The following is a 13021-nucleotide window of genomic DNA, read 5'->3' as shown; positions in this document are numbered from 1 at the left end:
TCTGCTCCAGGTCATTGATTTTTAATGTTGGCTCAAGCTTTCTCCCTTCATTAGCATGGCCTGACCTCATGGGCATTTGCTGCAGCTTTGCATTTCATAGTTATGACATTCCTTTGTCTAAATTAATCTTTCCCCTCACTAACCTCATTAAGCTATCAACAGGTAACTTCATTAATAGTTATCACCATGTAAAATCACCACATCAATTACTTTCTATGCCTCCCATCATATCCAACCCACTGCAACTTTAAACTAACTTGTTTTTTTCCCGTTCCACGTTCTGCCTTGGTTCTTTGACTTAAATCATTAACTGCTTATTTCCACGGATCCTGTCTGAACTGCTCATGTTTCCTGCATTTTTTTTTTACTAATTTTCACCATCTGCAACTTTGAACATCACAAATTAGATGAGAAATATGGATTTGGAACTTCTTGGATGAAGAGAACATGCAATTGTAGCAACTTGCACTATTTTCTAGGCTGATTATCAACAGGGGCTTACTGGAGAACAAGTTGCTCACAATAACATTGAATTACTGTTCCGTGAATGCTTTCTTAAAACAAGGAATAGAATTGAGAGTGCAATAGTTTTTATAAATAAATTTTATATCAAGTTGACTTGTGGCAATCATAAATAAGTAAAACCATCTCTATCAAACGAAAGTGTAAACAGAAACTGCTTTGAATTGATTCTTTTGGACCCTCTTAGCAATCCTAGTACAGATAGAGATTGAGAGTTGCACCTTCCATCTGAACCTCACCCAGAGAAACCGGAGGAACAGTGCGTAGACTATTTAATTATTTATTTACACTACAGCACAGAACAGTATGCAGAGACTATTTAACTATTTATTTGGTTGTATTCATTTAGTTATACAGCACAGACAAGGCCCATCCGGCCCTTTGAGCCACATTGCCAGTAATCCCTGACTTAACCCCAGCCTACTCACAGGACAATTTACAATGACCAACTAACCTACTAACCAGTACAACTTTGGACTGTGGGAGGAAACTGGAGCACCAAAGGAAACCCATGCATTTCACAAGCAGGACATACAAAATCCTTACAGAGGATAAGACCATAAGACAAAGGAGCAGAATTAGGCCATTCAGTCCATCAAGTCTGTTCCACCATTTCATCATGACTGATCCATTTCCTTTTCAAACCCATTCGACTGCCTTCTCCCCGTAACCTTTCATGCCCTGACTAATCAAGAATCTATCAAACTCCAGCTTAAATACACCCAATGACCTGGCCTCCACAGCTGCCTGTGGCAACAAATTCCGCAAATTCACCACCTCTGGCTAAAGAAATTTCTTCTCATCTCCATTATAAATGGATGTCCCTTCATTCTGAAGCAGTCCCATCTGGTCTTAGACTCTCCCATCATGGGAAAAGTTTTGTCCATATCCACTCTATCTAGGCCTTTCAACGTAAGACCATAAGAAATGGAAGCAGGAGTAGGCCATCTGGCCCGTCAAGCCTGCTCTGCCATTCAATAAGATCATGGCTGATCTGGCCATGGACTAATCTCCACCGACCTGCCTATTCTCCATAACCCTTAATTTCCTTTCTATGTGAAAAAACTATCCAATCTTGTGTTAAATATATTTATTGAGGTAGCCTCCGCTGCTTCATTAGGCTGAGAATTCTACAGATTCACCACTCTCTGAGAAAAGCAGTTCCTCATCTCCGTCCTAAATCTACTCCCCCGAATTTTGAGGCTATGTCCCCTTGTTCCAGTCTCACTTATCATTAGAAGCAACTTTCCTGCCTCTGTCTTATCTATCCCTTTCATAATTTTATATGTTTCTATAAGATCTTCTCTCATTCTTCTAAATTCCAGTGAGTACATTTAACATCAGAGTAATGTATACAATAACACCCTGAAATTCTTTTTCTTCGCAAACATCCACAAAAACAGGAGTGCCCCAACAAACGAATGACAATTAAATGTTAGAACCCCAAAGCCCCCCCAAGCTACCCCCCATGCATAAGCAGCAGCAAAGCAACAACCCCCTCCAACCCCACCAGCAAAAAGGCATCTGCACCCTTCATTGAGCACTCAAGCATGCAGCAAAGCATTAATAAAGACACAGACTTGCAGTACCCCAAAGGCTACTAGTTCACCTAGTATTTGACATACCACAGGCTCTCTTTCTCTCCCTAATAAGAGAGAGGTGTCCCCATTTCACAGCGAGAGGGGAAACATAACAACTCGTCAACTTATGGTGTTAAAATTCTGTTCTGCGCTTTTTCCGAGCTCTGTGCCTAAAGAACTCGGGTCTCTGGACACGTAGCTGGCAGCTGGCTCGTTGTTTTTGATCTCTGTCTCCCACAACGCACCAGGCAGCGGCACCAACCTCGAGTCTGCCTGCCTGCCTCTGGAGCCACGAAAATCTGGCACCCTGAAGGTGCACTAGTCTTCTAGGGTGCATCATTGACATTATCAAAAACCAGCCAGTCATGAGACCCTGAGAGCCAGACCACAAAGAACCAAAGTCAACATGTAACTCCAGGTCAGGGTCTTCAAAAGAACTCTGAAAAAGAAATAAAAGAGATATTAAAGATAAAAATAGAGCTGTTTCCAAAGATACAAGCAAAGGAGTTGCTGTTAGGCGCCATCGTCCTAAGCTCTGTCCTATCTAACCCACTCATCTCTGGAATCAACCTGGTGAACCTCCTCTGCACCGTCTCCAAAGTCAGTATGTTGCTGTTGGTCAGTCATCAAGTCAAATCTGACTCTTCATGACCTCATGGATTCCTACACACCAAGCCTTCTTGTTGGAAACTGCCTCTCTAAGATCTCCCAATATTATTCACGTTGTCTGAACACCTCTCTAAGATCCCCCAACATTATTCACTTTGTCTGAGCAATATTATCCATCCATCGTAGCCTTTGTTGTTCTCTCCTTCTTTTATTTCTGTTTTACCTAACATGAGAGTCTTCTCTAAGGAATCCTGTCTTCTCATGACGTGGCCAAAATATTTGAGCTTTTGTCTCATGATCAAGCCTCCTAGTGAGCAGTTTGGCCGTATTTCTTCAAGTATTGACTTGTTTGATCTTCTTGCTGTCCAACGAACTCTTAACAATTTTCTCCAGCATCCAAGTTCAAAGGCATCAATTCTTTTGTATTCAGTCTTACTAATAGTCCAGCTCTCACAGCCATACATCACAACTGGAAATACCATAGACTTGACTATACAGATCTTCATAGACAATGTTATGTCTCCACTCTTTAATATTTTATCTGAATTTACCATTAGTTCACTCCCCAGAAATAAGTACCATTTAATTTCATGGTTGCAGTTACCATATGTAGAGATCTTTGAACTAAGGAAGACAAAATCCGTCACTGCTTCCACTTCCTTTCCATCTATTACCACGGAGTTAATAGGGCTGGTTGACATAATCTTGGTTTTCTTAATATTGAGCATCAAGCCAGCTTTTGCATTTTCTTCTTTCACTTTGTTTAGAAATTCCCTCAGATTCTTCTCACTTTCAGCCATTAAATTATCATCTGCATATTTAATATTTCATCCGGCAATTTTGATTCCAACATTTGACTCCTCTAGACCAGCATTCCTCATGATGTGTTCAGCAGATAGATTAATTAAGTAGGGTTACAGTATGCTGTCTTGTCATACTCCTTTTCCAATCTTGAAACAGTTTGTTTTTCCCTGTTCAGTTCTAACTGTTGCTTCTTGATCTTCATACAAGTTTCTAAGGCAGATCAGGTGTCCAGATATCCCCATTTCTTTAAGGATTTGCTATAGTTTATTATGGTCCACACTGTTGGAGGCTTTAGAGGAGTCAATAAAACATAGATAAGTATTTTTCTGGAATTCCCTCGATTTCTCCATTATCCAGCGAAGGTCAGCAATTTGTAAGAAAAAGCCAGTATATCCTTCCTCAAGTAAGGAAACCAGAACTGCACACAGTTCATCAGATGCAGTCTCACCAGTACCCTGTACGGCTATAGCATAACCTCCCTGCTCTTAAAATTCAATCTCTCTAGCAATGAAGGCTAACATTTCAATTGCCATCTTGATAACCTGCTGCACCTGCAAACCAAACCTTTGTGATTCATGCACAAGCACTCCCAAGTCCCTTTGCATAGCAGCATGCTGTAATTTTTCACTATTTAAATAATAATCTGTTCTTTCCTTTTTTCCTTCCAAAGTGGATGACCTCGCATTTACCAATATTGTACTCCATCTGCCAGACCCTTTTCCACTCACTTAACCTACCTACCTATATCTCTCTGCAGACTCTCTGTATCTTCTGCACAATCTGCTTTTCCACTCAATTTAGTATTATCGGCAAACTTAGATACACTACACTCGGTCCCCTCTTCCAGATTGTTAATGTATAATGTCAACACCACCAACCCTGCAGTGCACTGCTCACCACTGATTGTCAGCTAGAGTAACACCCATGTATCCCAACTCTCTGCTATTAGTTAACCAATCATCTATCCATGCCAATACATCACTCCTAACTCTATGCATCCTTAGCTTATGGATGAGTCTTTTATGTGGCACCTTATCAAACTCCTTCTGGAAATCCAAGTAAATACTGTCCATCTGTTCCCCTCTATCCACAGTGCTCTTTATATCCTCAAAGAACTACAGTAACCTTGTCAAACAGGATCTGCCTTTGCTGAATCCATGGTGCGTTTGTGTGATGGATCCATTTCTTTCCAGATGCCTTCCTCCCTATTTCTTCTTTAATGACAGCTTCAAGCATTTTCCCAACTACAGACGTTAAACTAACTGGCCTATAGTTACCTGCCTTTTGCCTACATCATTTTTTGAACAGTGGCATGACATTTGTCGTCTTCCAATCCACCTACTCAGAGTCCAGAAAATTTTGACAAATCATCACCAAAGTCTCTACTACTGCCATTTCTTTCAGATACCCTAGGATGCATTCCATCAGGACCAGGGGACTTAACTATCTTCAGGCCCACAAGTTTGCTCAGCACTATCTCTTTAGTGATAGCCATTGCATCGAGGTCCTCACCTCACATCGCCTCTTTGACACGTTAGACATGTCCTTCACTATGAAGACCAACACAAAATAGTCATTCAAAGCTTCTGCCATTTCCTCATTACTTATTATCAATTCCCCCTTCTTGTCTTCCAAGGGACCTACTTTCACTTCAGCCACCCTTTTTCACTTTATATAATTATAAAAATATTAATTTCCATTTTAATATTTAATGCGCATTTATTTTCATAATCTAGCTTCACTTTCTTTATGTCTTGCTTAGTGGTTCTTTGTTGCCTTTTAAAGTTTCCCTGATCTTCCAGTTTCCTACTACTCTTGGCGACTTTGTATGCACAAGCTTTTAGTTTGATGCCTTCTTTTATTTATGTAACATTCAAAAGGTTTCAATGAAATTCCCCCATCCTTCTCCTAAATTCCAGCGAGTACAGGTTCAAAACCATCAATCGCTCCTCATACAACAAGTCTTTCGTTTCCAGAATCAAAGTCTTGAACTTGCTCTGAATCCTCTCTGATGTCAGCAGATCCTTTCTTAAATAAAGGCACAAAACTGCTCAAAATACTCCAAGTGAGGCCTCACTTTTGCCTTCTAAAGTATTACAAGTATTACATCCTTGCTTTTATATTCCAGTCCTCTCGAAATGAATGCTAACATTACATTTGCCTACCTCACTACTAACTTAACCCGCAAAATAGCCTACAGGGAATCCTACATTTTTGAATTTTCTCCCCACTTGTGAAACAGTCTACACTTTCATTCCTTCTACCAATGTGTATGACCATACACTCCCCAACACTGTGGTCCATCTGCCACTTCTTTGCCAATTCTCCTAATCTGTCCTTCTGCAGCCTCCCCACTTCCTCAGCACTACCTGCCTCTGACCTATCTTTGTATTGTCGCAAACTTGGCCACAGAGCTATCAATTCCATCAACCAAAACTGACATACAACGTATAGAGAAGAGGTCCCAACACCAACCCTTGCAGAAAACCCCTAATCACTGGCAGCAATCACAAAAAACTCCCTTTATTTCCACTCTTTGCCTCCTGCCAATCAGCCAATGCTCTATCCACGTTAGTATCTTTTCTGTAATACTATGGGCTCTTATCTTGTTAAGCAGCACCTTGTAGGTCCTGCTGAGAAAGCAATGCAACTGCAGCAGGATTTAAGGCAAACTGGAAGAATGGGCAAAAAAGTTAGCAGATGTAACACAGCGATGGGAAATGTATGATAATGCATTTTGGTGAAAGGAACAATAGTGCAGACTATTATCTAAATTGGGAGAAAATTCAAATATCAGAGGTGCAAAAGGACTCAGGAGTCCTTGTGCAAGACTCCCAGAAGGTTAATTCACAGGTTGAGCCTGTGGTAAAGAAGGCAAATGCAATGTTGGCATTTATTTCAAGGTCAAAAGAATATAGAAACAAGGAGATAATAATGAAGCTTTATAAGACACTAGTCAGGCCGCTCTTGCGAGTATTGTCAACAGTTTTGCGCCCCTTATCTCAGAAAGGAGGTATTGTTATTGGAGAAAGTCCAGAGGAGGTTCACAAGGATGATTCTGGGAATAAAAGGGTTAACATATGAGAAGAATTTGGCAGCTTTGGGCCTGTACTCACTAGAAATTTGAAGAATGCATGGGGATCTCATTGGAACTTACTGAAGGTTGAAAAAGCTAGATAAAGCGCATGTGAAGAGGATGTTTCCTCTGGTGGGGGTATCCAGAAATAGAGGGCACTGCTTCAAAATTGAGGGGTGACCCTTTAGAATGGAGGTAAGGAGTTATTTTTTTAGCCAGAGAGAGGCGAATCTGTGGAATGCTCTGCCACACACTGTGGTGGAGGCCAAGTCCATGGGTATATTTAAAGCCGAAATTGATACATTCCTGATTAGTTGGGGAATCAAGGATATAGCAAGAGGGTAGGTGGATGGGGTTGAATAGGATCCAGGATTAGCCATGATGAAATGGCAGAGTGGACTCAATGGGCCGAATTGCTTAATTCTGCTCCTATGTCTTATGTTCAGTACCTTATCAACAGCCTTCTGAAAATCCAAGTATGCTACAATCATCGATTGACCTTTGTCTATCCTGTGCTACTTCAATAGAATTCCAATCAGGCAAGGTTTTCCTTTAATGATGCTGGGATTGAACCCAGAACCCCAATGCCCAGTGCTGTAACTGCATCATGCTAACCACTATGCTACTGTGGTGCCACAAACTGATCCAGTGCAGCCAGTCTAAATAAATTCTACACTTACTAGATAACCTTCACACTTATATTTCCTGACAAAGAACACTGAATTAACACTTTATTTTCTTTGCCACTTCATAGTACAAGGCACCAAGACCAATTGTAAGACAGCTGACCTTAGTCTCCACAGAGCGAAACTGTGATAGTGGCGATGATTTCTAATGTTACAGCACATGGAATATATCCACATTCAATACAAGAACTGCGAACTCTTCTCTTATCTAAATGTACCTGCCTTTCTGACCTGCATCAAATGCAGGATTCACTGCATATATGGCTATGAATTTTCTATGTGGAATGGGCAAAAGCAATTGTATAAAGTATTAAAAATCCATTAAAAAAAATCACACAATAAAGAGCAGTGTAGAATCAGTTTTTGCACACACAGCCATGCTTGCTATAATAACACACAATCAGGGCACAAAGATTGTAACACGGAGTTGAGTGATGCTCAACCTCATCTGTTAGTGTGAAAAAATACAGAAAGGTTACTGTAAATAAATTTCAAAACAACACATTGTAATTATTACATATGAACCCACTTCTTATTCATCATTTGATTAGTGGGGAAAATTCTAGTTCTTTTTCCATATACTTCATTTTTCAAATGCGTGAAGAGATGAACAAATGGGAAGAGGAGTCAGGGAAACAGATGTTCCTCCAAAATATGAAATCCAATGAAGTGATAGTCTTGAACTTCAGCCAAGTTGAGTTCCTTACTCAGTCTATAAGATTGAGGGAGACCAAATGTTATCCTGCACAGAACACAGAACTTGTCCATGTCTCCTCCCCTCTACAAATTTCATTATGGCGATTCAGACTGGTCCTCCTTCGGCTGGTCATCCCTGGCCTCCTTGTCTGCTTCAAGATCAAAATTCTGTTGAAAAAATGAACAAGAGAGCATAAGATTAGTTATAGAGAACATGCTAAGCACACATTCATTCTCCTCCTCTGAGCTGCCCAAGTCGCAGAACCACAACCCTCTGGCACATGATCTCATTGTCCTTCATTAGTCTAAATTGGTCTCATAGCAAGTGAACTAATCCCAATACCAGGTTCCCTAGAACTTTCTTTCAAACCTCAAGCAATCCTGCTGTCTTACTATGGTCATAATTCCAATCTAGACTAATTTTACTAGTCTACTCTCTCACCATAGCCTGGAATCTGTCCCAAATTCTTTCTACCAAGCAACATTTTAAAGCAATAACAATGGGTAAATGGAGGTATAAATTTCAAAAAGGGTGATGCATAGCTGGAATGGAAACTTGGAGATGGTAGTGCTTAAAGTGCTTGCCTTTCCAGATGACGACAGCTATAGGTTGGAAGGTTTAGTCATAAAAGCCTTTTTAAGTTACTACAGTGCATTAGTATATAACAGAAGAATCTGTTGTCCGCAGCCACACTATGGCGATGGTGAGGAAGTGAAGTTAAAGATGGCAAAATGGCTACTTGTCCTAGTTAGACAATATCCTCCTTCATTTGCCTAAATTTTCACTTACACCAAATACACTTGTTCACATTATAAGTCCTACCAGTTTCTAACAATATAACATATAACAATTACAGCACGGAAACAGGCCATCTTGGCCCTTCTAATCCGTGCCGAACACTTACTCTCACATCGACATAACCATCGACATAAATTCCTCATCAGAAGATCTGGCTATTTGACCTTTTGACACTTCCCTTTTTTCAAACCATATCAACCTGATAAAACAGTGACTGTACAGAAATGAAAAAAATAAAGAAAAAATATAGGTCTTTCAATGCCTTGAACAATTGCTCTCAATTTAATTGATATCTATGGAAGGATGTTCCAGCCTTTTTCCATGTGCTTGAAGTTCATTGGTAACATGGTTCATGGCCCAAACAATGAATAAATAACATCTCTGGAAAGGATGGAGAGAGGCAAGCAACAAGCCCGTGGCACAGTGTGTTAAAAACCTGTAAAATGTTTTTTTATATTTTTCTGTTTTTATTTCATATTTTAAGAATCTGTGGTATTTATTTATTCATGTAGAGATACAGCACAGAGCAGGCTCAACAAGCCATACTACCCAGCAGCCCACCTATTTAACCTTAGCCTAATCACAAGACAATTTACAGTGATCAATTAACCTACTAACTGGTAAGTCTTTGGACTATCAGAGGAAACCAGAGCACCCAGAGGAAACCCACACAATCACAGGGAGCAGAAAACTCATTACAGATGGAACTCCAATCACTGAATGCTTTGAGCTGTAATAGCAACATGCTAACCACTACACTACTGTATTCATTCACAAGTTTAAGCACCCACCTAGGCCCAAGATAGAGGTCTTAGATATTGCAGCACACAAATCTTAATGATCCTGCACCTGTCAAATGAAAATAATCATCTACGGACCTTGATTCAGTGACTGATATTTTGGGAGTGTGTGTGGAATACACATTACCCATGCACATGTACATTATAAACATGTGTTCACATAAACAGTGGATTAAGTTAATGCCATCGTTAACTGGGGCAGCCGCTTATGTGGGACAACTCTTAAAGAGTAGACACAAATCAAGAAAATAACCAGGATTCCTTTGTTTATTTGGGACACTATACCAGTTTCTAACTAGCATCAGTTGCATGTATATCATGTGGGTGTTGGACATTACATCCTTCGAGCATTGTTCATGACTGAAATCATACTGCATTTTGAGAGGGAGAAACCTAACTCACATGTATCAGTATTGCAATGGAATAAAGGGAATTACAGAGGCATGAGAGAGGAGCTTTCCCAGGTGGATTGAAGGAGGATACTGATGGTATGACAGCAGAGCAGAGATGAGTGAAGTTTCCAGAAATAGTTCACAAGGCAAATGGCAAGGGGTAGGCAAATGTGGCTGAGCAAAGGAAGTTAAGGACTGCATAAAAGCCAAGGAAAGGGTTGCTAAATTAAGTGGAAACTTGGATAATAGAGCTTTTAAAATCTAAAAAAGGCAACAAAAAAAGCTATAAAAAGGGAAAGAATGAAAAATAGCAGACTAGCCAATAATATAAACTAGGATACCAAAAGATTTTTCAGTTATATAAAGAATAAAAGGCAGGTGAGAGTTAATATTGGACCTCTGAGAAATGATGCTGCTGAGGTAATAATAGGGAAAAAAGAAATGGCAGATGAACTTACTGGGTACTTTGCATCTGCCTTCACTGCAGAAGACACTAGTAGTGTGCCAGAGAGCAGAGAGTAAATGGCATTCCTATTACAAAGGAAAAAGTGCTTTGCAAGCTGAAAGATCTCAAGGTGGTAAGTCACCTGGACCAGATGGACTACATCCTCGAGTTCCAAGAGAGATTGCTGAAGAGATAATGGATGCATTGGTTTTGATCTTTCAAGAATCACTTAATTCTGGCATGGTCCCGGAGGACTGGAAGATTGCAAATATCACTCCACTCTTTAAGAAGGGAGGAAGACAAAAGAAAGGAAATTATAGGCCAGTTAACCTGATGATACAATAAATCGAAGTCAGCATGTCTGTAAAGTGAAATCTTGCATGATAAATCTGTAGAGTTCTTTGAGGGAGCAACAAGCAGGATGGACAAAAGACAGGCAGTGGATGCCATTTACTTGGATTTTCAGAAGGCATTTGATAAGGTGCCACCCATGAGTGCTTAACAAAATAAAATGCTATGGCATTAAAAGAAATACTGGCATGGACAGCAGAATGGCTGACAGGCAAGAGGCAGCAATCGGGAAAAGGGGCCTTTTCTGATTGGCTGCTGGTGACTAGTGGTGTTCCTCAGGTGTCAGTATTGGGACTGCTACTTTTCACATCGTTTGTTAATGATTTAGATAATGGAATTGATAGCTTTGTAAGCAGCAGGTGGAATACAGTGTTGGGAAATGTATGATAATGCATTTTAGGAAAAGGAACAACAGTGCAGACCATTATCTAAATGGGGAGAAGGTTCAAACATCAGAGGTGCAGGGGGACTTAGCAGTCCTCGTGCATGACTCCTAGAAGGTTAACTTACAGGTTGAGTCTATGGTAAAGAAGGCAAATTCAATGTTAGGATTTATTTCAAGTGGGAATAGAATATAAAAGCAAGGAGATAATGCTGAGCCTTTTTAAGACACTAGTCAGGCCGCACTTGGGGTATTGTCAACAGTTTTGCGCCCCATATCTCAGAAAGGATGTGTTGTCATTGGAGAGTCCAGAGGAGGTTCGTGAGGATGATTCTGGGAATGAAGGGGTTAACATATGAGGAGCATTTGGCAGCATCAGGCCTGTACTCACTGGAGTTTAGAAGAATGCGGGGGGGGGGGGGGGGGGAGGGGGTATCTTGTTGAAACCTACCGAATGTTGAAAGGACTAGATAGGATGAATGTAGAGAAGATGTTTCCTATGGTGGGGGTATCCAGAACAAAAGGGCACAGACTCAGAATTGAAGGGTGACCCTTTAGAACAGAGGTAAGGAGGAATTTGTTTTTAGCCAGAGAGCAGTAAATCTGTAGAGTGTTCTGCCACAGACTGCAGTGGAGGCAAAGTCAGAGGTTGATTGTTTCCTGATTAGTCAGGGCATCAAAGGATATTCAGAGAAGGCAGGTGTATGGAGTTGAGTGGGATCTGGGATCAGCCATAACGGAATGGCCTAATTCTGCACCTATGTCTTACTGTCTTATGGAGCGAACAATTTTTAAATAGCATTGCTTCTGTGTGTGTGTGTTCAAAAAGCAGTCCCAACATATTGATGTAGTTATAAAGAAGGCAAGACAGTGGCTATACTTTATTAGGAGCTTGAAAAGATTTGGCATGTCAACAAATACACTCAAAAACTTCTATAGTTGTACTGTGGAGAGCATTCTGACAGGCTGCATCACTATCTGATATGGAGGGGCTACTGCCCAGGACCAAAAGAAGCCACAGAAGGTTGTAAATCTAGTCAGCTCCATCTTGGACACTAGCCTACTAAGTACCCAGGACATCTTTAGGGAGCAGTGTCTCAGAAAGGCAGCATCCATTATTAAAGACATCCAGCACCCAGGGCATACCCTTTTCACACTTTTACCATCAGGTAGGAGATACAGAAGCCTGAAGGCACACACTCAGCAATTCAGGAACAGCTTCTTCCCCGCTGCCATCCAATTCCTAAATGGACACTGAAGCTTTGGACACTACCTCACATTTTTAAATATACAGTATTTCTGTTTTTGCATATTTTTAACAATTTATTCAATATACATAATTGATTTACTTGTTTATTTATTATGTTTTATTTTATTTATTACTTTTTCTCTCTCTGTTAGATTATGTATTGCATTGAACTGCTGCTACTAAGTTAACAAATTTCACACCACATGCCAGTGATAATAAACCTGATTCTGATTCTCATCACTGATAGTTATCAAGTAATAAGCAGTATGACAATTCAGAACTGTTTTTCTGACTGTAGTTTTAAACAGTTAGGCTCAGAGATGCCAGAAAAAGCCAGCAGTAAAAATGAAATAATTTCACTTCAGCAAGTTAGGAACTATGAAGAATTTGAAGGTATTAACAATTACCTTGAATATTACAAAGAAAATAAAAATTGGCAAATGCAATTGTCAAAAGTGTTGCTTGAAGGCAGTCCATTATCTGCACTAGGTGATTTTGTTCATTTACAATCAAATGTACATAGCACTATACACTGGATGAATTCCACAAACACAAGAGATTCTGCAGTTGCATTCCAGAGCAACACACATAAAATGCTAGAAGAACTCAGCAGGTCAGTCAGCATCTAAT

The 13021-nt window shown here is 40.2% G+C and overlaps 1 protein-coding gene across 3 annotated transcripts in view; it reads right to left on the bottom strand.

Annotated features, from left to right (window-relative positions):
• Nucleotides 1-7621: 7621 nt before the first annotated feature.
• The window catches only part of rabl2 (RAB, member of RAS oncogene family-like 2), a 32576-nt gene continuing 27176 nt past the window's right edge, over nucleotides 7622-13021 (bottom strand). For all 3 annotated transcript variants that reach the window (XM_059986979.1, XM_059986977.1, XM_059986978.1), the window contains one exon: nucleotides 7622-8141. In XM_059986979.1, the coding sequence (XP_059842962.1) occupies nucleotides 8070-8141 (72 nt within the window). In that variant the 3' untranslated portion in view covers nucleotides 7622-8069. The remainder of the gene's footprint in view (nucleotides 8142-13021) is intronic.

The sequence above is a fragment of the Hypanus sabinus genome, chromosome 13, assembly GCF_030144855.1.
Source record: "Hypanus sabinus isolate sHypSab1 chromosome 13, sHypSab1.hap1, whole genome shotgun sequence".
In the NCBI taxonomy this organism is placed as follows: domain Eukaryota; kingdom Metazoa; phylum Chordata; class Chondrichthyes; order Myliobatiformes; family Dasyatidae; genus Hypanus; species Hypanus sabinus.
The sequence above is the reverse complement of the archived record's forward strand: the minus strand, read 5'-3'. Positions and strand labels throughout refer to the sequence as shown.